Source organism: Phyllopteryx taeniolatus, chromosome 12 (assembly GCF_024500385.1).
Source record: "Phyllopteryx taeniolatus isolate TA_2022b chromosome 12, UOR_Ptae_1.2, whole genome shotgun sequence".
Lineage (NCBI taxonomy): Eukaryota > Metazoa > Chordata > Actinopteri > Syngnathiformes > Syngnathidae > Phyllopteryx > Phyllopteryx taeniolatus.
The window spans coordinates 5921258-5946169 of NC_084513.1; the positions used below are offsets into that span (position 1 = coordinate 5921258).

The 24912-nt window shown below is 40.3% G+C and overlaps 2 protein-coding genes across 5 annotated transcripts in view; both read right to left on the bottom strand.

Annotated features, from left to right (window-relative positions):
- Positions 1-537: 537 nt before the first annotated feature.
- Positions 538-3359, bottom strand: LOC133486953 (motor neuron and pancreas homeobox protein 1-like). 2 transcript variants are annotated; one of them, XM_061792830.1, is made up of 3 exons: positions 2864-3359; positions 1639-1799; positions 538-1132 (listed from the first exon to the last, which is right to left on the bottom strand). In XM_061792830.1, the coding sequence occupies exons 1-3, from the start codon at positions 3258-3260 to the stop codon at positions 821-823; spliced, it is 870 nt and encodes a 289-aa protein (XP_061648814.1). In that variant the 5' UTR covers positions 3261-3359; the 3' UTR covers positions 538-820. The 2 variants fall into 2 exon arrangements, with proteins under 2 accessions (XP_061648814.1, XP_061648813.1); XM_061792829.1 differs by having other exon boundaries at positions 1639-1802.
- Positions 3360-20409: 17050 nt separating this feature from the next.
- The window catches only part of myo1b (myosin IB), a 70194-nt gene continuing 65691 nt past the window's right edge, over positions 20410-24912 (bottom strand). For all 3 annotated transcript variants that reach the window (XM_061791920.1, XM_061791921.1, XM_061791922.1), the window contains 5 exons: positions 24442-24548; positions 24214-24346; positions 23852-24004; positions 23403-23536; positions 20410-22288 (listed from right to left, as the gene is read on the bottom strand). In XM_061791920.1, the coding sequence (XP_061647904.1) occupies positions 22156-22288; positions 23403-23536; positions 23852-24004; positions 24214-24346; positions 24442-24548 (660 nt within the window). In that variant the 3' untranslated portion in view covers positions 20410-22155. The remainder of the gene's footprint in view (positions 22289-23402; positions 23537-23851; positions 24005-24213; positions 24347-24441; positions 24549-24912) is intronic.

The following is a 24912-nucleotide window of genomic DNA, read 5'->3' on the forward strand; positions in this document are numbered from 1 at the left end:
GTCCAGACCTGTCTCCCATTGAAAATGTGTGGCGCATTATGAAGCGTAAAATACGACAACGGAGACGCCGGACTGGGAAAGAATTCCACCTACAAAGCTTCAACAATTAGTGTCCTCAGTTCCCAAACATTTATTGAATGTTGTTAAAAGAAAAGGTGATGGAACACAGTGGTAAACCAGCTAGGGTTAGGGTCGCGGGGCGCTGGAGCCTATCCCAGCTGACTTCGGGCGAAAGGCGGACTACACCCTGAACTGGTCGCCAGTCAGTCGCAGGGCACATATAGACATGGACAACCATTCACACTGTCACTGAGTGGGAACTGAACCCACGCTGCCCGCACCAAAGTCAGGCGAGTGTACCACTACACCATCAGTGACCTTTTTTGGAACGTGTTGCAGCCAAAAAATTCCAAGTTAATGATTATTTGCTAAAACAATCAAGTTTATCAGTTTGAACATTAAATATCTTGTCTTTGTAGTGTATTCAATTAAATATAGGTTGAACATTATTTGCAAATCATTGTATTCTGTTTTTATTTATGTTTAACACAACATCCCAACTTCATTGGAATTGGGGTTGTATATATAATTTCATGAATTCCCTCCAGGTCAGAGAAGTTTACGGATTCTGACATAATGAGTAAGAATCACTACAGGCCATTCAAGCATTAAAAGTTGTTTGTAATGTATCATTGCGGTTTGACATAACATTTCCATGACTGGATTGTCATAAATAATATATTTTGTGCACCTGCTTCCATTGTGCATTGTCCTCTCCAGAGCAATATACAAACACAAACAATAAAAGCACATTTTATAACTATGGGAAAACCCCACTTCTTGAACTTCCCTCCTCCGGCTCCTCTTGTAAATAAGAGCTATAATTCCCCGTGACTTCTCCAGCGCGCCTCAAGAGGGAGCATAGAGAACCCGGCAGTGCACTTGGCTCCTTGTCCTCTTCATCGCCTTCTAGCTCATCTTCATCCTCCAGGCTGGATGTGGGAGAGTCTGCTTGGAGCTGGACACTGTCCGCCCTTTCACCGTCACTCAGCGGGGACGCCGGGTTGGCTTGCTCCTTCGCTTTACGGCTTCTCTTCCACTTCATTCGCCGGTTCTGGAACCAGATCTTAACCTAGAGGTGGAGGAGCGGAATAATGCAAGAGAGGTTCAAACGTTGCAGGGAGTGATTGAGAGTAAAGTAAAACTTGGACGCCACTTAAAATAAGATTTAAATTAACGTTTGTTTTGAAATGCTTTAGTTAACACTCATGATATGGTCACGGTTGTTATTCATTTTGATTTGTTTGTTTTGTTTTGTAATATGGGATTTGCTCTGTTATTGTTGTCATGTTGTAATGACAAGTTGTTACCCTAAAACGTTTCATATTTGAGTGAAACATGTGCTGTGTCTAAGAAAAAAACAAAAACAATATTTGATTAAAATAAAACACATTTACACACAATTACCAGTGACAAAATCCTTGTTTGTTTTATTTAACATTCAGTACTTGGCCAATAAAGATGATTCAGATTGTAATTCCCAAACTCCGCATCACTTGGCAGACATAAGAGGATCATGATCCATGGTCAGGAAATATTGTAGCACAATATGGCCTCTATACAACAGCAGTGGTATACCTGGGTCTCTGTGAGCATGAGTGATGTGGCCACCTCGAAGCGTTTGGGTCTGGACAGGTACTTGTTGAGCTTGAACTGGTTTTCGAGTTCCAACAGCTGCTGGCTGGTGAACGCTGTCCTGGGCTTCCGACACTTCCCCAATAAACCCGCTTGGGCTGGTGCTGCTATGAGGAAGAGAGCATATATTTCAAGTGTTAAAAATTGTTCTGATCATCTTTCATTTTTGATATTTTTGCAGTATTTTTGTTTTGTATTTGTTTTTTAAAGAATACTCATTTGCTTTGATTTATTATATTATGGGTCCATAATATATATACTGTAATATACATCATACTCTAATAGTTATGTCATGCAGTTTCATGTCATGAATATACAGGTATTTTGCATTGGTATTATTACCTCCAGGTTTCTGTGAAGCTACATGTAGGAGAACTATACAATTAGATATACAGGATAGCATTAGTAATTATTTATTCTATTTTCCAAAACATTTTAAAACCTTAAAATACTCTGAATTCTATTGGTCCAGGATGGCAGGACTGCTTTTTCATGTCTGTTTCATTGGGATGATATTGCTCGGAAGGAGCAATAAAACACCATAGTGGTCCATTCCCAAAATGAAAACAAACATGACCGACATGACCAAGTGCTGGGTCTGGTTCATGTGTTACAACTGTATAGTCATTTTTTGCATCTCATTTTAGGAAATAAATCATCACTAACCGACAGAATTTATACATGGCACTCAAGTCGACGGTTTTGGCATTAAGAGCACAAAAATAAATACATTGTAATATAATTTTAAAATGAACAAAGGCATTTAAGTTGAACTATAGAAAATGCTATACGAATTTTGAATTTGAGTCCTGACTTGTTGCTGTAATTTATGTAATATGACATTGTGATACATTCATAGATTGCACTCCTATTACGTTATATTGTATCAATACTGTTATACATATAACCTATAAATGTGTATTATATTTATCATTTAAGATATATACATACTGTGGGTCTCCTGAAGACAGTATATTCATTCCATTAGGAATGAACAGAGTATTTACAGTATGTTGTATTATCGATTACCTTATATTCCATTATATTGTACCGTACCGCTTTGTATTATATTATTTGAAACACACTTTAACTAAAAAGACTTAAACGGGAAAACAAAATATTCTAATACAGTATAGCTATAGAAGTCGTGAGATATGGATGGAATCACCTCCATACTCTGCAAGCCTGGGGAACATCATCCCGGCTCTGATCCAGGGCTCCAGCGGGTGCACATCGGCCACGCTGCCCCCTTTCGGGTGGCCCGGGTACGGCTGGACCAGCTGCGGAAAGCCGGGACACATAAATGCAGGCGGCAGCGGGTACACGGACCTCGGGTGCATTCCGAAGAACCCGCCGGCGTGCATCGCGGCGAATCCCGCTTGGGAGAAGTCGTAGACGGGGGCGTTCGGCGTCATCCCCGGCTGGGCCTGCAGTGGGGCGCTGGGAGGCCGAGGGGAGAGCCTCCCGGCGTAGCTCGCCTCGTCGCCGTCCGGCCTCCGGTCCACATCGTGAGCGAGGAGTGCCTCGATACGGAACTTTTGGGATTTCTCTACGTGAGAGGCCATTCCTTTGTGGTTTCGATTTGAAAGTGGAGAAGAAAAGTGCTCTTTGAATTCCAAACACTTGATGGTGTACTCCTGTGAGGTAATGTGTCTTTTTTTCTGGAGGGCCTCCACTCAAGTAGTGCACATAAAAAAAAAAAGAAAACGCTGCTCGCCCATTTCATCAGTGGGCTGAAGGGGCTGTCAAGTCTGCTCCGGTGTGATTGGCCAGGAGCTTTGGAGCAAGTGGTGATAACACGACAGGTGGCAAAAGTACTCACACGCACTTGTACTTAGAGACCCTATTAAGTAAATTGACAGCCTCGTGTCCAAATATTGCCCCCCGGGGACCCCCTCACAATCGTAACAACAATTAAAACAAAAACTTATGAATTAAAAAAATAATAATAATAAGGCTATGAAAAATATATCTTTTTTAACAGAGCAAACGTTTTATAAGAATAAAGTTGTGTTTTGTCCATCCATCCATCCATCACCCTGAACCGGTCGCCAGCCAATCGCAGGGCACATAGAAACAAACAACCTTTCGCACTCACATTCACACCTACAGGCAATTTAGAGTTGTCAATTAACCTAGCATGCATGTTTTTGGGATGTGGGAGGAAACCTGAGTGCCCGGAGAAAACCCACGCAGGCACGGGGAGAACATGCAAACTCCACACAGGCGGGGCCAGGGATTAAACCCGGGTCCTCGGAAGTGTGAGGCAGACGCTCTAACCAGTCATCCACCGTGCCACCAGTTGTGTTTTGTCCAGAGAAGAATAAAGACGTATTTTAGCTGCACAGACGAACCAAAGTTGGAGCTAGTGTATTGTGATTTTTTTTTAACAACAAGTGAGTTTTTATTCATCTTGTTAAAATTTGACATCATATAAGCCACACTGAGATGATGAAATTCTGTGACTTTATTTGAGACACCTTGTAGTTTACACTTTCATCCTCTGACAATAATTCATATTCAAATTTCACACGTCTGTGTGTTATCTTTAACTCCACCCCCCTGTGACATGTGATTTTCTCACAAACTCTTTGGCAAACATGGCTTGTTGACTTATGTTTCATGCATGTCACACACATGCACGCTGTCATTATAGTCTGTGGAAAGCCATCAATTTACAACTAATTCTTCATTACGTTTTATGAGAAGAAACCCAACAAGCTTTAGTGGTTTGCTGGTGTGTTATCGCGGTGCACAAGCAGATAAAAAGTCATAAAGGACATGCAATAAACTCATTTTCTCTTCAGTATGTACCGACGAGGTGTGAACAAAACCTGCGTAATCACATTGTAATTAAAAACACAGAAGTGGACTTTTATTATGGCAGGTTGTAAGGTTTGCCCACCCCTGTACAGTATTTTTTAAGTATTGTAACAGTACTATACTACAATACTTCAATAGAGAGGCAGGTGAACTTTTGTGCTCACATTTGATTTTTGAAAGGGACAGATGGGCCAGGTTGTTCGTAGATGAGATTAAAAAAAAATGTCCTAATAAATTAAGAATGGACTATAATTTTTAATAGTATTATATATAATTCACTCAATCAGAATTGACATATTGTTTACTAACATTTATACATCAATGGAAAATATTTGTAGAATATGAAATACTTTATTTGAATAATATATAATTCATTCTCATTTTTTAAATTTGATAAATTAATTATGAATACTAAAAGTAATGAGGCAATGAATAAATGCATGTAAAATATTTACAAAGTATGCTTAATTACAACATTATTTATTCCTTGACCAATTATTTTATAAGCTAGTGACAAATTTATCAAATTTATATATAAAATTGTTTCTTTTACTAATATTTCTTTATTATTTACAATGTGTAAATTAATAAATTATTTGAAAAAATGAATACCCAATACAAATATACATACTTAATAATAAGGTACTGTTTCTCTTAAAGACTGACTTCTACTTGCACTTACTTTGCACTCATGCAGGTGATTTCCTAGCAGTTCATGGCGCACTGATAAGAGGCCGCGGGAGGCCTAAGAAAACAAAAGCGCTCGAAAGACAAACAGGCCAACACCTGCTGGACGAGCCGGCAGCTTCTCAGTGCCACCATTTTATGATCTCACCATCATTATAGGATGATTTTCTAACGTGTAAATAAACTCAAGCAGTCTTTCTAGTGAAGTGTCCCAGATGGGAAAATGGTCAGGAACAAAAATCATAAATGTTTAACCAGTTCAATATTTAGGATCGCAAATCGTTACAGTGGATATAAAAAGTCTACACACCCCTGGTCAAATGCCAGTTTTGTGATATAAAAAAATAGACTGAGATAAATCATTTCTATACTTTTTCCACCATTAATATCTTCAACCTGGACAACTCAATTTAAAAACGAAATAATTTGGAGAGTGTAAATCAATATAAACAACTGAGATAAAGTCGCTGCACAAGTATGCACACCCTCTTTTAACAGAGTACATGGCTGTGTTCAGAATTAACTAATCATATTCAAACTCATTAAATCCTAGTCGACACACCCCAAAAACATTCCAGCTGTTCTAGTAGGCTTCTCCTGACATATATTTCGCTTTCTGGCAGAAGCTTGAGCGTTTTGTGCTAACATTTTGAACTGTTCAGAATTCCCTCCACCTTATCTAAGGTCTCAAAACAAGATACCGCCACCATCATACTAATTTGATGTTTTTTGGGTGTTTTGCAGCGGTTAGCGCCAATCATACCATTTGGATTTCTAGCCAAAAAGTTAAACCTCGGTTTTATTGGAGCATAATAAAAGCTCCCAATCACACAATAAGACAGAGTTTGAGGGAGGTGATTTGTGATTGCAAGTTATGGTTATGTGTGTGGTGTGTGCAATATAAGAGCAGTAAGAACACACGTGCTGATTTTTTTTCTCACATGAAAATCGGTTAAAGCAGACTACACACATGCCGTGTAAAATATTTTAACCGATCTTGAAAATGTGGCAGACACTGCATTTTACGAGGAAAAATTCCATGTTTGTGCTTGCTGCTTTTATCGTGTGTGGTGTACTCACAACACACCGAATACCACAGGATAATCGCTCTGAGTAATCTTTAAGAGACATCGCACAATCAAGCCTTTTCTGATTTTTATTGCAAGGGAGGGAAAATGCTCTAATTTGGTCCGATTGTCGGGTTGTATGGATCACACTTAAGTTGCATTTTGGAAGACTCAGATTACAATTTCATGATGTTCATCAGCAGTTTTTGGAAACTCACTAATATGTAAATTTTTGTGCTTTCCGGATTCAAAAAGCACCAAAAGAAAAAAAAAAGTATTGCAAAGAGAACCGCGTCACAAAGGTGATCCGCAAAAGATCATTTGCATAATTTGGGATAACTACACAGACACACAAGGCTGAGGGAGACATAACACCTCCTCTCTCTACTCACCATTCACTTTGCATCTTTTCATACCCAAATTGAAAGAGGTTAACGTGGGTGACGTCTGCCAACCCACTACAGATAGGAGGTGAAGAGGTTACGGCAATCCCTGTTCGGTACACAGGAATATTTGGGAACAATCTGCCGCTCTCGTGTGGCGTTCCCGTTGGATTTCACACTTGTGGTTAGAAACATTCTCGACTGCAGTGATTCCCAAACACTAATTTAACAACACAGATCATTAGGTGTGCTGCGGGAAATGATCCATTTTCACTTAATTGCCCAAGAATTCTTTTAAAATTTCAGTTACTACAAATAATGTATCTTTGTTCATCCATTTATGTCAGCAACATATAGTGGCAGGAAGAATAAATCAATGCTCTTCCTCTTGATGGCAGAAAGTACAATTAACCTTTTGCCAATCTTACAACAAAATAAAAGGCTAACTAAACAGGCCCACATCACACCAAGGCTATGTTCAGTTCTTCAGCATTCACACATGCAAAAACGTGTTCTCTAGTTCTTATTTTGATTATGGCTTGTGTAGTGGAAGCTTAAGGACGGTCTCTGTGGGAACGACATCATCACCATCAGAGGAGAAGTGGTCGAAGGATGCCTGACAGGAGGACGAAGCAGGAGCACATTTTCTCCCAGTATAATATAATGGATTACAAATACATCCGTTTTGTAATCAAATTTTGTAATTTGAAGTAATTTTTTGTAATTTGAAGTAACTATTAACACGTAACGACGTGTTAATAGTTACTTCTCATCCAGTGTGGCCAAGACTCTTTCGACGTGTTCGTCAACTGCATCTTCTGGGTGCTTGCCTCTCACAGTGTCGACCCACGACCTTTAAGGATGCTAGTCTTTCATGCCGATGCGTATCCGAAGGACGCCAAGATGATCCGACGACGTCCTCGCCCTCACTGATTGTCTATTATTATCAAATTGTACTGTGCTTTGAATCATCTTGCTCCGCCTTCTAAAAAGGCTTTGATTTTATTCTGCTTCATTGAGGATGTTGGCTGTACGATGACTCTGATTGTGGATTTATAGGACAAGAAACCTTTTGATGACTTCTTCCTCTCCATTTTGAACATGATTCATTTTTGTATTTGCTTTTTTTGATTATGTAATCCAATGATCATTTGCTTGTGATTTATTCATTTCAATTGTTCAATAAATTTGAATTGGTTAAATGAGGTTTCCATGGCAACATAGCGGTGCGAGGAAGGTCCAGAGGTGTTCTTCGGAGATTGGAAGCAGCTCCTTCTCCAGTGTAACAAAGGAGAAATAATGCAAGAAGACAAAGAATAGAATGTCTAGTGCTTCTGAATTGATGGGTCGGGACCCAAGTGTTCGCAAGTCGACTGTTCTGTTTGAACACGCCAGGTGCAATCAATTCAACGCCCTACGCATGAATCCCTCTGTCGATTAACGGGCCGCTGAATTTGAACAGAAACAAAGGTATTTGCATCGCTCCTATCCCTGCCGAGGAGCCGCGATAGAAGAAGTATCTGATTGACAGATGGAGGTGGGATTTTCAGAGCACGCCCACAGCATCTGGAAACTCAAAGAATATCTCAATTCTTGACCATTTTGAAGCCTGATTTCACATATGTTTTTTTTTTCTTCCATTCATTCATTGTCAGGCTTTGAATAAGTCTTTACTTTCGTGTGTCGAATTTACAAAATATTTTTTTGCCTGTTTAGCAGCACGTTAACGGTCATGAAAATTGACTTTGAGTGTATTCACAACAGCCACATTTGTTCCACTTGCACGGTGGCCGACTGGTTAGAGCGTCAGCCTCACAGTTCTGAGTACACGGGTACAATCCCCAGCCCCGCCTGTGTGGAGTTTGCATGTTCCCCCCGTGCCTGCGTGGGTTTTCTCCGGGCACTCCGGTTTCTTCCCACATCCCAAAAATTAATTGGAGACTCTAATTTGCCTGTAAGTGTGAATGTGAGTGCGCATGGTTGTTTGTTTGTATGTGCACTGCGATTGGCTGGCAACCAGTTCAGGGTGTACCCCGCCTCCTGCCCGATGACAGCTGGGATAGGCTCCAGCACGCCCGCGACCCTAGTGAGGAGAAGCGGCTCAGAAAATGGATAGATGGATGGATGGATAAACGAACCAGTTCGTTTCCCCCTTGGTCCAGACCTTTTATGCAGAATTTTGTAAATACACACAAGCGAATCAAACAACCACTCCTCCTTATTGAAACGTGGTCTCGGTCCGCTTCCAAACGAACTCGGCGCAGTTCTTTTGTGGTGTGAGTACAAACTGGCCTCAATCCGGCCCAACAAGTCAGCATACCACAGCTTATAACGATAGTGAATGTTGTGTATGTCATACCTGAACAATACAATGAACATAACAAAATTGCAGCTGATTCCACAATACTTTGTCCTATTTGACATGCTTAAGCTTAATTACATTCCAAGTGATTCTGATATTATGATCAAGAAAACTGCCTAGATATCAGCACTTACATTAAACTCTAATGAGCTATTTTTGTTGCCATCATTATATTGTCCAAACAAATGAACCCTGTTGTACCAGGCATTAAAAATCAACAAGAAACTAAAGAAACATGTTTTTTTCCATGACAAAAATGATCTACTGACATTCAACTCGAGCCATGCGGCGAGTCAGCGTCACTCATGGCGCATTTCTTAGTTGTAAATCAATTATTATTTTGCCATCAAAACCCCTTTCTATATTTATCAGGTACAGTGTTTAACTGGTTTCACTTTTATTTAACAAATATTTTTTTTAGTGTCAGTGTAAACAGTCACAACTCAGCCCTGGCTCCCCTCCACTGCGGTGTCCCTCAGGGTTCCGTCCTTGGTCCGATACTGTTTTCATTATACATGACCTCAGTCAGTCTTCTCTCAAACGATGACAGTTATTCCAAAATTCAGCAGCTAGACCTTTAACAAAAACCAGCCGTCGGTGCCACATTACACCTGTCCTTGCATCCCTCCATTGGCTTCCAGTAAAATTCAGCTATATAAGACTATAAGAGCCCTTTGATTATATCCACTATATTTCATGACCTTGTCCCTTCCTACATCTCTGAGCTACTTGACCCTCATCCCACCACACGACCTCTACGCTCCACTAATCTTGGCCTGTTATCAATCCCCCGCACAAACTGTAAATCAAAAGGTGACCGTCCATTAGCATTGTTAGCCCCAACTCTGTGGAACCAACTTCCAATCAGTTAGATCTGCCCAATCCGTAGACTGTTTCAAACAACGCCTAAACACTCACTTATACCACCAAGCCTTTCCTTAGACCTACCTCAAATTCTCATGCCCTGTCCTTTTTATTGTGATTAATTTAGTCGAGTTTCATTTCCCATTAGTGTCATGTCTGCTGCTTCTGCTCTCTTGTCAATATTGTCATCTTGCTTGTCTTTTTAACCTGTTCAACTCTGTTTGTGTATGTGCTGTAAAGTCCTTTATAACTCCATGTTTTAAAAAGTGCTATATGAATAAAACCTTACTTACTTTCTCATTCTTGTATTTGCTGTTTTATAGTTTGAGGTGTAACCAAAGCAAAATATATTAGCGTTAAAGTCAGTGTTCTGCTTGACGTGTTTCTTTTTACAAAAAGCTAGTTTTACCTTCGCTTTTTTCACCAGAAACCAGTGTTTTGGTGAAACTAACTAAATGTTCCACTGCTGATTATTAAAAAAAACAAGGAAATAGAAACAAACTGGTGGAAGGAGAGACTGCAGGTTTGGTGCTTATGTTGTCACAGAACACAATATTCCGTGGGTCTTGAAAGATCTGTCAAAATGCTTTAAAATGGCTGACAATATGGGGAACTCTGCTTTGAAAATGACTGGTAGGGAATGAACTGGAAACGGATATCAAAAGAAATGGTGCTAGCAATGGCATTTCAATTCATTTCAATGGGCAAAATCGATTTGATATGTGAGTAAATTGCGTTCACAGAAGGAATTTAATAAGTCAAGGGACCACTGTTTGTGCCTTGGCTCCGTATAGGTTGGGAAAGCCTGGTCAACTCTAATAATTTTGACTCCAAAGATCTGTGCATAAAAACAGCTCGAAGGCAAGTCTATGACAAAACCTCCCCACTGACTTGAGGCATGAGAATAACAAAGGCTGTTGTTCTCCTGCTGTCTACAGCGTTCCTTTGTGGAATTTTTAATATCTTCTTTTAGTTGGCATTGTGCCATCTATTGTCCCTGCTCCGATTTTGTTCTGATTGCCCTAATGGACCGCCGGGGAATAGAATACTTCCTGCACGAGCAAAGGGGGTGGGTGTTACGGGTTGCAAGGTTCATCGTGGTTGGCAATGAGTTGATTAATGACGTTTGTCACGGCGGAGGCCAGGACATAATGACGAGAACAAGGAGGGAGGAGCGGAGGAGGAGCAGAGGCGGAGGTCGTCGGAGGAGCTGAGCTTGGATGATTATTACTTAGCACGGTAAACAATGAGACGACAGCACAATGAGATAAGACCTGGGGGTCGGAAGAGAAGAGTGCAGCGGGAGGATGAGGAGGAGGCCACGGAGCTAATTAGTCCTAAACGGAGCCGTGTGAATGAGGGGAGGGCCCGGACACACGTAGGGATGCTTAACACACAAAGATGGGCCAGTAGAGAGTAGCTAAACATCTGTTGCTCTGTGGGACATGCAGCATCTCATCATACTAATTACTTCACCTTCATCCTGCACGAGAACATGACGGCCGCCAATTACTGTACATATAAAAAGTCTACACACCCATGTTCGAATGTCAAGTTTTTGTGATGTAAAAAATAATAATAATGAGACTGAGATAATATCATTTCAAAGCTTTTTGCACCATTCATCTCAGATGTTCTTGTAGGCTTTTGGTCCCATCTTACAGCTTGTACAGCATCAAAGTGTTTGCAAAAAAACCTTCAGGCTCAACAGCTGACAAGAGTCAAACACCGAACCTCAAAAATGAGAGGCATGCATGCTTGGTAAAAGTCCACCATGCTGCCCTCGACTCTATGTTATTTATGATATACATTTTTTGATGAATGAATGCACTGATATACATTTTAAACATTTAGATGGAATCGATAACCTAAAATAATATTCAGGGCACACTAGTCACTTGAGAAGGAGAGAAGAGGTCAAACATTTTTGATAATATCTTAGCGTCACAGCTGATAAGATTGATAGGTCTGGGTGACTGTCACGATGTCTGCATCCTTATTAGGTTTTGGGTGTTATTGAGTGTCCTACTTCACTCCCTTTTTACCATTTTTAAGTTAAGTGCAGAAATGAATAGAGAAAGGGCTCATCTCTTAGATGAATACTGGCCTAAATTAAGGTTACACTGAAAAAAATTATAATCTTTGCCAGTGAATTTATCTTATTTTTAAGGAAAAACATCTTGCAGTACTTTTTTTAATATACAAGATCTTATTTTAAGAATCTTATCAAGTCAGTTCATTGTCGTTCAACTGGTGGATTTTTTTTTTCTTTCACCCACTTATTTTAGTGACAAAATGTCTTTTTTTAAGTGAAAACAAAATCTTCCCTTGGAACTAGTATGAATTGATTTGATATGACTTAAAATAAGATCTTGTATCTTTGTCTTGCTGAAAATTTAGGGGGAAAAAAATAAGTTTCTGCACCCAGGAAATCAGCCTGAAAACCTGAGAAAACCCCTACAACCACGGCAAGAACATGTAAACTCATTTATAATAAGAAGTAGAGTGGCTCCATTTTTTAACAGAAAAAAATTATATCTTTCAAATGAATACTGGTACTGGTCTAAATCAAGTTTTAATTCCAAGTTTGACATAGGGGCAGTCCATTATGGCATTCATCATGTTTCCTGTTTCATTAGTGCAACACTCGACCAACATACCATAAAAAGAAGAAAGTAGGGATTTAACTTTAACTAAGAGTGCATCTGCATTTTAGGATAAGTGAATGTTAGCTATCATATTTCATAAAATATAGATATTTGGACTTTGACCACTATACACTAAACTGTTTTATAATCCCAGTTTGTTCCTTTCCTTTTAGGCCACTGACTGGGAGCCAAGCTATGAAACTGAAGATGATGATAGCACCTAACTTGTGGATAAAACTGCAAGCAATATGGTCCAACTCCATAATATTTATCTGAGGAAAACCACAATTTCTGTAAAAACAAATATCTAGAACAAGCAACCATTACTATTTATCAGCAACACATACTGTAAATCACCCAGATTTTATAGTAGCCATAAGGCTTTACCGTAATTTCTCGTGTATAATACGCACCCAAGTATAATACACATCCCCAAAGTTGACCTCAAGATTCCGGAAAACCCTTCTACCTATGTATAGTGCATTTTTACAATGCATGATTTTGCTTCTACCCATATGATCAAAACATGAAGTGTTATCTGTATTTTGTCAGTTTTACAAAGAATTATTCTGAAGTTAAGCACTTTATTTGAACACGTAATCCTTTTTTATTTTTTTATTTACTGGATTCAAATTAAACGGTCAAGAATTTCAGAAAAGCATTACCATTAAACAAAACAACCATAAAGAAATTAATGATGGTTGTTGTTCATTTGTCAGTCATATTAGAAAAAAAAAACAATATTTCACAAATTCTGCCAGGGTATGTAAACTTATGAGCATCACTGTACATATATGCAGTCATACGTAACCGCTGTCATATTGGAATGAAAGTGTAGGCTACACCTTTTTTATAACCACCTGGTGGTGGTGGCATTTTGGAATGAAAGTGTACAGTTTTTTTTATAACAACTAGATGGGGTCATACATTTATAAAATGTGAAAGTTTTTTTCCATTTGCCCCTATACCTATGTATAATGCGCACTATTGACTTTTGACAATTATTTGGGGAAAAAAATGCGCATTATACACGAGAAATTATGGTAAATCACTCTCCTGCAAAATGACAAAAATGAAGTTCGCCCACAATAGTTCTAGTGGATCATTTAATAAATGTTTGAAAATAAACACGAAGTGCAAAAAATTAAGTTAGAATATGCTGTCTATTTCTACATCTCAAACATAAAAAATTTGACTCGAGAGCTCATAATTTACTCCCATCCTTCTTTGTATCACTCCAGCTATTTACAATTAGTCCTCATCATTCTCTCTGCCGTGTCACAGTGGCAGCCATCCAATTAACCTCACGGTGCATAGACACTCCCACCAATTCACGCTTGTTGGCTTTAATAAAATGTGCTGTGCACGTGTTTGCTTCTGTGTGCGTATGTGATGAACCATTACTCTTTATCACCAACTTAGATGATGTAGGCATAGCACCTTTCATTCCAATATTGAAATGTTCCCTTCTCTTTATGGTCCTCCAGCCCCTTATGAGTTCAGGAAGCACTGTGAGGATGACAACATAAATAAGGATGAAAGGTTACATTAGGGAAGTGTGTAGGTTTAGGTCACATCGATTGTGATTTATGCCTTTCAATTTAAATGCTGAAAAATTCTGATGTGTCATACTGTATATCTATATCATACCTATCTGACATTTGAAATTCTTGCAGGGCTGAGAAAAAGTGGCTGATCACCATTTTGGTCATTGCTTTATTTTGAGTATGTTGAAACAAAAAAGGCTAATAAGCATCCATATTTTCATCCATGCACCCATTTTCTATAGTCCTCATGAGGGTTGCAGAGCCTGTCCCAGCTGACTTAGGGCCAGAGGTGGGGCATACAATGGACTGGTCACCTGCTAATCACAAAAGCACATATAGACAAACATAAATGAGCACTTATGGACAATTTAGTCTTATGGGGCTCCACAGGGTGCAACCTTAAGGCCCCAGCTTTTCTTCTTGTATTTGCTGCCCCATCCTGGGAAAGCATGATATTTCCTTTCATTGCTTCATGATGACAGTCAGATTTATGCCTCATTAGAGAAGACGAATGTCTTCCGCTTTTATTATGTATTTATGTATTGAAGACGTGAAAGCCTGGATGGCCTTGAACCTTTTAAATTTTAAGGAAAATAAAACCGAAGTGATGGTGTTTAATCCCAATGTTTGTAATGCAAACGCCACACAGGAAGGTTGCAGCCGAGATTCAAACCTGAAACTAGATTTTCAAGGCAGATGTGCTAACCAATAGTACACCGAACTTTCAAAATGATTTACTTGAAGCTTATCAGCCGTGAAACGTTTTTCTTAGAGCATTCCCACAGACTCAAATAAAAACAAAAGGTCGTAGTTTTCTGAAAACACAAAAATAGTCAAAAGTCATTTAGTGTGGGTTGATGCCAAGATTAAAATGAAGGTCATCTGGTTAAGTAAAACGAGGACAAAATTAGAAAATTAGAGAGGTCCCTTGTTGGGGTTAATTTGGGGGGAATCAGCGCCAAGCCAATCGTTGCGACAGAGGGAGAGTAGACAGGTTTAGAGGAGGGGCTGTCACTATCTGATATATGTTGTCCCAACACTGGGGCTGGGGTGGTGGTGGTGGACGATTTCAATTCCCCTAATTGAGCCCCATACACTTAGATGACACCTTCTCAGTCTGCTTTCTCCCAGCCTTCTGTCAATGTTGTTTCAGTTTTGACCCTCTGTCCATCCCAACAAGATCATTCGATCCACTGAGGTAGGAAAACCAGGAGCTGAGACAATTGGTGAGAGGTGGTTACACGGCCGGTACACTCCGTCTTACTCAGAGTCACCTCTTATCGCTTATCGAAAATGGGATTACACTTTTTACTAAATTCTCAGAGTGTTCACATACGCTCGGTTTGCAAGGCCTAATGTTCAGAGATAAGCTCCTAATGATGTGTGATAACAAGCTATTTGCTTATCCGTGTTGGCTTAACAGCTGCTTGGGATCACACGCACTCAGTCCTATGCAGGTGCACATATGAGCTGTGTACTATTGAATGCACAAGCTTGCGATAATGGATATACAGGTAGTTTGTGAACAACTTTCCATAGGTAGGCATAGTGGATTTCAAAAGTCTACACACCCCGGTTCAAATGCCATGTTTTGTGATGTAAAAAAAAAAGAGAACAACATAAATCATTTCAAACCCTTTTCCACAATAAGTGACCTATAACTTGTAGCTTACAACTCAATAAAAATGCGTGTGCTTTTCTTACACTGACTGATATTTCCAACTGTTCATAAGTCTCTTCACCCTGACTAAGGCCCCAGTTCCAGGTGTTGAAAGACAGCCACAAATAAGGTTCAGCTTTTCTTTTGGGTTCTCCTCTACATGTGTTTGCTTCATAGCAGAAGCCTGAAGGGTTTGTTCTTACACTGACTGGTATTTCCAACTGTTCATAATTCTCTTCACCCTGACTAAGGCCCCAGTTCAAGCTGATGAAAGAAACACCCAAATAAAGTTCAGATGTGATACTAGGCTTTTCCTGACATTTTTTTTTTTTTTTTTTTGCTGTCTGGCAGAAGTCCAAAGGTTTCATGTTAATATTGACTGCTATTTCGAACTGTTCATAAATTCCCTTTGGCTCCATTTTATGGCATCTTAGAGCCTTATACTACCCAAAGAATTTGTTTTTATCGTGAACAAAAGAGGGTGGGCTTGAAAAAAAAGAAGTTCATTTGCAAATTCATGGGGGAATAATCCATGCATCCATCCATTGTCTTTATCGCTTCTCCTCACTAGGTCACAGGCTGCTGGAGCCTATCCCAGCTATCATCGGGCAGGAGGCGGGGTACACCCTGAAGCGGTCGCCAGCCAATCGCAGGGCACATAGAAACAAACAACCATTCGCACTCACATTCACACCTACGGGCAATTTAGAGTCCTCCATCTACCTACCACGCGTGTTTTTGGGATGTGGGAGGAAACCGGAGTACCCGGAGAAAACCCACCCAGGCACGGGGAGAACATGCAAACTCCACACAGGCGGGGTCGGGATTTGAACCCCGGTCCCCAGAACTGTGAGGCAGATGTGCTAACCAGTCTAACACTGTGCCTGGGGGAATAATGTCATTTTTTTTTTTTTAAATGCACAAATAACCACACTTTAACAAATCAAACAAATCGAAGACTTGGTTGAAGCATGTTCAACAAACCACAGATGGTGCTGCAGGAGTCTTTATTTTTATTGTTATTATTTTAACCCCCCTTAACCCTTAAGTCCCCTCCTTCCTGCATTCTCACCGCCATTGACGTGATAATGGCTACAAATTGATGAAGCCGTTGTGCCGGTGACAGGAGGGTGAGTGCGGACACAAACCCTCCACCACCCACTTACTGTCATTAATCAAAGTCCCTTCCAGCCTCATCTCACGGTCCTCGCTCCAGACAGTCTCGTGCACAATGCCAGGGCCAAGTAATACGACTGTGTGTGTGCGTGTGTGTTTTTAGGTGTCCCTTGCCATCTGCCTTTTATAGTGGTGCCTTGAGATACGATACAAGTGACCCAACTTAAGTCTTTCAATATACGAGCTGTCGTTCAGATGATTTTTGTTGTTGTTGTTGACTTGCAAGCAAACATTTGAGATACGAGCACTGTATGGTGGCAGTGAACTCAACTCACTTCACAACAAACAGCCATTTGACAGATAGTGAAGAATTCTTTAAAAAAAAAAAAAGGTTTCACGCTATTTATTGCTACTCCCAGTTAAAGTTTACTGTCAAACTAAACATTAAACAAAGAGAAATACAAATTGTGGATTTGAAACAAACACATAACCTTGCCTCATGAAAGTACATTTAACTTAATGCTAACAAACAATACAAAGCGCTGTACATGGGCTAACGAATTGCAACGGTATTATAACCGTTTAAGCTACTGATATTTGAACACTAACAGTGGAGGAACACATGTAGCCCTCTGCACCGGGAACTGTGGTGGGCCGTGGCCATGATCCTGCCTCATGGTGTCCCTGGTTGCTGTGCGTGCAGGCTCCATGCTGGACTCGGTCCCAAAGGACTTTGCTTTTGGCCACAGCTTGCGATCTGGTCACGGTGCAGACTGCTCCATGAGTTTGTGTTCCCTCACCTGGATCCTCTGTACCCAACCTCAGTTCCTGGCTTAGGTCATTAGTGCATATTATATTTAACCTGTGATTGTGTGTGTGTGTGTGTGTCTCAGTGTGGTGGGAGGAGTTCAAGGTACAATTTCATTTGGTGTTCATTATTCCAAATCGCATCTCCCACAATAACAACGGAAATGAAATGACCCACAAGGTGACCCACCCGCAAGACGAGACAAAGCAATTCATTTGACTGCAATGAATTCTGCCCCTCAATGTTTCCTTTCATGAGGCTCGCTTTGATTTAGCGCAGATTCGTGCTGCTGTAGTAAATCAGTGTGTTGACATCAACACAGTCAATGATGAAATCGCATTGGTGGTCCCTTACTGCTTTTAATCAACTTCCAGCTATTTACAGTAAAAAAAAAAAAAAAAAAAAAAAAAAAAACTCAAAATGGGTATTGTATTGAGATGTTTTTCAAACAGTAAATCTCAAGGTGCAATACGAGCACCACTATAGTCGTATGCAAAAGATTCACTACAGTTCAGTTATTTAACTTTGAAGTACAATACATTTGTATTTAACCTTTATGAACTGTTTGTTTTTAACTATTTACTTAGGTATAGTTTTTATGTAACTTATGTACAATACATTAGAATTGAATCATTATTTAAGTACAGTTTGGTTTATTTTCCCATTTTTAAGTGCAGTGTTAATGTTTAAAATGAGCACAATGTTACAGTGGCTGACAATAATAGAATATACTTTTTAGTATAAAACCTAGAGAATAAATTAAACAGAATGAAATAATAGACTGCCTTTGTTCTATAAAATAAAAACAAAACCTGTCTCGTTTTCTATTAACACTTAGGCCTACTACGCCACTATTTCATTTTTTTTTGTATTTAAATACTTGGAGAGCAAAGCATTTTTTTTAAGGTGGTACTTGTTAAATATAAGAAAATGGTTGGGGCCAACAATTACGATTTAGTTCAATATTTATGATCTTTGTATTCATCCAAGTGTGTGGTCGCTGTCATTAAAACAAACAAACAAACAAACAAAAAAAAACAGTATGTGTATCCCGCTTTAGTTCCTGCATCTTAATTTTGCCAAGAGATTTTGGACCATTCTATGTTTCCATTGTTGTGGGAACAGTTTGTGGATGGACCTTTTCTATTCCAGCACGACTTGGCACAAAGCAAGTTGCAAACAAGCATGGTTGGATGCATTTGGGAAGAAAGAACCCTGACCTCAACCCCAAAACAGTACAACATTACAAGGTGATGGGTCAAGTAAAAGTAAAAATATTAGAGAAAAGAGAGGTTGAAGTACCTGGGCTTGATTTTGTTATTTTTAATTCTAAATAGCTGGCTCTACTCATTTTGTTCTATCTGGGAAAAAAAGATATCTATCACTTTGAAAGATGGTCTGATTTGATGCTTTTTAAATAATGAGATAACATAAGATAAACATTTCTGGAAGCTGATTGAGGCCAGGTTTAAAAACCAAACAAAACAAAAGAAAACCCAAAACAAATCCTCGCTCAAAAAGGATCAGGTCGCCCTCTAGCGGCTATGATGTCATGTTACACAAACGTCTTCATTCGGGGGCGAGGGTGTCGCTGTACGTTTCTTGGTTTCGAACAGCCCACAATGAACTCGTTTGCGCAGTGGAATAAGAATACGTCATAGTTCATTGAATTTTATATTTATACGACCTAGAAGTGTTTAACATGCAAATATTTGAGCTTAGGAACAGAAGCCAGTCGTTAACCGAGGACCCCCATCGTATCTTGTTCATTTTGTGTGCGCGTGCGTGTCCCCACACACACAACAGTAATGTCATTTTATCTCCACACGGTGCCGCCAAAGACAACCGAATTGCCAAAGTCGTCCTTCGTAGTTCAAGTTGAACAATGAGCTCTTCGGGGTTTGACAGAAACCCCTTTAGGAAACAACTCCCCTCCCGTTTGCAGGATATTGGATCATAGCGGGACTGAGCTTGGACTATCCAAGGGGTGGGCGGGCGGGCTGGTGGAAGGCTGGGTCTTTTCCTGCCTTTCCCAGCAGCCTTGAACGGTGGGAACCAATTCTTCAGGCAGCCCAACTCTCTCTGCTATTTTTACCATTGCAAGCTCAATCTAAAGGGCCGCTCCCAAGAGACCCGTTGCCGTCAGGGCTCCGCAAGCCACGGAATTTAACCTCGTCCCAGATGTGATGGAAAACATCTGGCCGGCCGCTGGACTACAAGGCCCGGCTTGTTATTAAGCAGGAGGAGTAGTCTTCGGAGCCGGCCAAACCTCTTGTTGACACGGCTGATAAATAAAAACCTATAGGGCCTCCCAGGAATGCCAGAAGTAACAATCTGATGTTGGTGAGGGAAGATTTCGTCCTGCGTGGACGGCACGTTGTGGCATGCAACACGCTTTTTAAACTAAACAAATTAAAATAAAAAAAAACAAAAATAAAAAAGACTTTTCACATTATGCCATTTTAGCCCACCCCTAAGATCCAACTTTATTCTAGAAAAAAATAAATACAAAAAAAAAAAGAAAACGACTGAAAATTATCAAAACTATTGAAAACTTTTTTTTTTTTTAAAGAACACTTGAAAACTACACATGAACAAAATATAGCTTCAAGGAGAAAACTGCTCAAAATGTATAATATAAAATTTTTTGACTCAAGACTGCCTTTTCCCATTGAATGTTGTTGTTGTATGTTCTCTCCCCCCTTCTTCAAGAATGGCCATTTTTTTCCAAGAAAAAAAGTTGGATACCTCCAGAGTAAAAAGTTTATTTTTTTTTGGTACATAAAGTGGGGAAAGGCAAAATCATGTGAGAATGTGTTTTAACAGTTCTGCAAGGAGCAAAAGCTGAAAAATAGTACAGAAAAGCACATTCATCATTCAGTAATAATTTAGGGTCCCTCACATGCAGTGAAATAATTACACAAACAAGTGCCATAACTGCACAAAAAGAAAACAATGTCCCCATGCTAACATTTATTTATTATTGATGTTTATTTCATTAAAAAATAACATTGCTTGTATATGTTACATTGAAACATTTGTTGTCTCAGGAAACAAAAAGTTTTGACATCAGGCACAAAAGCAGCTGTAGCCACAAGACAACAGGGAGGAAAATGTGAGAGAAGCAAAAAGGTGCGTTTAAACTGCACACCCTCAAAAATAAGGAACAAGTGTTCCAAAGCAGTAGTCTCAGCGTCATAGGTGACATTCAAAAGTACACACGTGACACATGACTCCACCTAATCACATTTCCCTTCGAACAATATTCCTCACCAGTAAATATTAATCACATCAACAACTCCATAATCCCCAAAAAGAAACCTTAACACACTTCCTGCAATTCATCAATCACGTCCACGACAAATGTGTGTGCTTTGCGTTTGGTTATTCTCAGCAAAGAGGAAAAGAAATCTGCTCAAGCCAGAGATGGAAAAAGCTGCAATTTGACAAACTTTTTAAACGAGGATAGGGAGGAGGTCAATGCAAAGGCCAACACAGCTTAAGGCCGCGCCGCCTGTGGGCACGCACTACTGCTTAGCTGCAAAAAAAACACAAAAAAAAAAAAAAAAAAAAAAAAAAAAAACATCATCCAGAGCAAATATTGCACACGTAAGAATTACCAACAGCGATATTGAAAAGCTTGGAATTGGAAACAAGCAAGCTCAGCGCGCTGAGGTACCATCTCGTGTTTCTCTCTTGGCGTCACGTTCAAAACGTGACAGTAGTTTATGATCGTTTGACTGTTCTTGCAGATTAAATAAAGCTTAGCATGGATCACACACTGGCTAGCTATAGTAGAATTTTTTTTATCATCATGTGTACGGATAAGCCCCCTTATTTGGAAACATTTTTGGCAATTATATTAACTAAGTGGGGCCACCTCGGCATTTTATATGCGTGCACCGACACATGACGTCATTGGCACATCGGAATTATCGATTAAAAAAAAAAAAAAAAGGCGGTTTTACAATCTCAATTCAAAAGCCCACTGTGCTCTTTTTTTTTTTATATAACTATTAAGAAAATAATACATCTTACAATCAAATTCATTTTCAGCTCATCCTCTTTTTTTTCTTTTTTGGTTCTACCAAAGTATAAAAGCAAGTGCAGTATTTCAAGTTCTTGCCCCAACAGCTCCCACAAGTCATCGCACATCAACTGCTTAAAAGCGGACGAGTCAAGGCCAGTCGGGGCTCAGAGCTCGTTATCTTACCGCTGTCGACATCCAGGCAGAGCGAGCACCACCACTCGCAACACAAATCTCACGTGGGCTGCCAATTATTCTCTCGTCTTCCTACACCATTGAAACCAAATTTCTGTGGCACGCAACTCCATTTAAGGGATTTCTTTGCCGCAAAAAGTATTATAGCTATCGTGGTGCCTTAGTAAACGTTCGCTAAAGGGAAGAAAAATCGCCAAATAACTGCACTGTCATTTCGCAGGGTGATGGTGTTCGCTGCCGTCCTTCAGCAGCACAATCTGAGACGGGATTTCACTACGCTGTGGCGGGGACCGACACCTCCAGCAGGCGGTTGTTTTTGCGCTTGCACGACACGCTGCTGCCGTTCTTGGGCGCTCCCTGGATGAACTTGACGCACACTTTGTCCTGCTTGAACTGCACCAGAAACCTGAAAAACAGGACACGCGTCATGAAACAGCATCCAGGAGGACGACATGCTTGTCCGACCACAAGTTCTGCCTTAGCACATTTGTTTGCCTGTCCCTGTGGCTGTTTGTGATTCTGCTACAAAGTCAACGAACTGTGCGTTTACCGGTCTTGTTCTCTGTGAATTGCGGATTAAGACAACAACGAGCTGCTGCATCCCTGACCTGCTACCTGTGGATTACTGAGCATTACATGACATCCCAATCTTCAAAGTCCATCTCGACTGAAGTTAACTGCTCTGCACGTACTGCATCTGGGCTTTAAAGTGACCTGTTACAGTTGATATTAAATTCCTTACCAACTATTCTGGGGGTTCAGTGTGCTGCACTTGGGTCCTACTTCACACTCTCTTCAGGTCAATATTAATATAGCAACATTACCTTGAATTTGTCGAAGAATGATGGGTGGCGCTCGTAAATTTGATATCATATTGGAAGTATTGCATCCAAGACTTACAACAACTCTTCGTAAGCACGTTCGGCTAGGCGAAACATTGCCGGGTTCACTGACTGCCCGCAACAATGGGAGGGGGAGGGTACGTGTCACTTTTTCCTACACTGACGACGCCAACCAACCCAAAAAAAAAAAAAAAAAAAAAAAAAAAAAAAAAAAGTTAACACCTGGAAAAAATGTAAAGTTTTTGCGTTTTTTTTTTTTTTTATCATGACTTTTTAAAACCCCGGTATACCTTGTAACCGGCCCATGCCTCGTTGCGGTCATCATCGGACTATTACTGTTGTTGATGTTGCTATTGTTGTGCCCAATGTTCTCTCCTCCCGCAAACCCTATATCCTGTTTTCTCTCTCTAGCTACCCTCTGTGCCTCCACTGTCTCTCCATGTCAAACCAACTAGCTGAGGCAGACTGTCACCCCATGGAGCTTCGGTTCTGTTTCAAGTTTCTTCTTTGGGAATTTGTTCTAGTACTCGCTCTAGTGGGGTTCAGTTGGTTTCTCAAAAATACAGTACATACTGTATAATTGAGGAGGCAAGTTCTCAAACTGCTTCACGTGTAAAGTGACTTGAGCTAACATCTGTTGTCAATTGGGCCTATAGAAATCAAGTTGAGTCAACGTACTCATCCGAAATGTCGATGTTGAGCTGCTCCCCGTCGTCCGAGGCAGTGGAGCCGATGTGGTGGAGTTTGGTGATGGTCTCGATCAAGTGCTCACTGCTGAGTAAGAAGTCTCCTTTGACGGCCGAGGCTGAGCCCTGTGGCGAAATGAGCGTCATAAAACCTGCAATGAGTCCGGGGTGGAGTAATTTAGGCCCCCCCCCACCCTTTTTTTTTTTTAAATTTGCTTTTATTAAGGCTTAAACTGAAAATATACCACAAACTACAATCCCGAAATGTCAAACATTTTCCGTGCTATCTCCACAAGTTCATTATTGTTGCTGTAAAACAATCATTTCTGCCTGCAGTTGCGGTGATATTGGATCCATCCCATCCACAACTTAGCTGACAAAGTTAATAAGCGTATGTTTGTAAGAGTACTTGAAATTATATTTTCTGTCTGGTCCTCTCACCTCTTTGAGTTTGAGAGCAAAGAAGCCGTCGTTCTGCGTGCTGACCGAGACGCTGGTGAGGTCAGGCAGAGCAACGCTGGCCTTCACTTGGCCACTCTTCTGGTCCGCCAACACCACGCTCTTCTTAGTTAGCAGGAGTATGCGAGTTGCACCCTGAAGGCAACACAAGACCGTTAGTTACACTGCTTAGAATCTCATTTTGCTCTTGTCAGCCTTATGGCAAAGGCCGGCGAAAGGAATGCTGTTGCTAAGGGAAGGGATGCAAAATGTTAAGTACCAAAATATTACAAAAGGTGGCCTCCTGCTGAAATTTTCCACTTTCCAAAGCACAAATTCAATCTGAACAGTCAAATATTTCTTACTTTGCCATTGGCCCTGTTAATCTTGTTGACCACATCAGCGAGTAGAACCGTTTCTTCAACACAACTATTGAGTTTCTGATACTTGGGGTTCTTGCTGATCTCCAGGTAGTCTCCTTTGAAGGGTTGGCTTACGCTGAGACAAAACACACGTGACTTGAACATTACACTGCAGAAATATTACTAGTGCGTGAACATGAAGAGCAACGTGCATCAGTGAATTTTCGGTACCTGCTCGGGTAGAGAGACTTTTTATCCTTGAAAATCTCACTTGCCTCCAGCTTCTCTTCATACACAGCCTTCTTCTCCTGGGTGAACTGGCTCCGGTATTTCTTGCACTGAGCAAAAAAAAAAAAAAAAAACGAGAACGCCAGGGAAGTTGACAGTAGGGATTCACATTCTGAATACTTCAATTCATTCACAGATATTTCTTTTGTGTACATATCTGCTATCAAATGTGACCAAGTGCATGTCGGGAACGTCGTAAATGGACGAGCTCTGCTCCTGCTTGAGCTCTCTCTCTTTGTCTCTCTAGCTGACATGTTTTTATGCACTGGTCTTTTTCAGATTGATCTAATTTGCCTTTCCTTTTAACCTCTTTATCGGCTTAAGGCCTGTCGTACATGGAGCTACGTGGCCGAATGAGACTAAACTGAGGCCCTTGGCAATGATTATTCATTGACTGCACTCGTGCATTTCGGC

What these genes read in the sequence shown, in the direction of transcription:
- LOC133486953 (XM_061792829.1), bottom strand. Translation starts at nt 3,260, where the DNA reads ATGGCCTCTCACGTAGAGAAATCCCAAAAGTTCCGTATCGAGGCACTC. An exon ending in CAGGCTTGCAGAGTATGGAG is followed by an intron (nt 1,803 to 2,863) that starts GTGATTCCATCC and finishes TCTTCCTCATAG; the next exon opens with CAGCACCAGCCCAAGCGGGT. An exon ending in TCATGCTCACAGAGACCCAG is followed by an intron (nt 1,133 to 1,638) that starts GTATACCACTGC and finishes CTCCACCTCTAG; the next exon opens with GTTAAGATCTGGTTCCAGAA.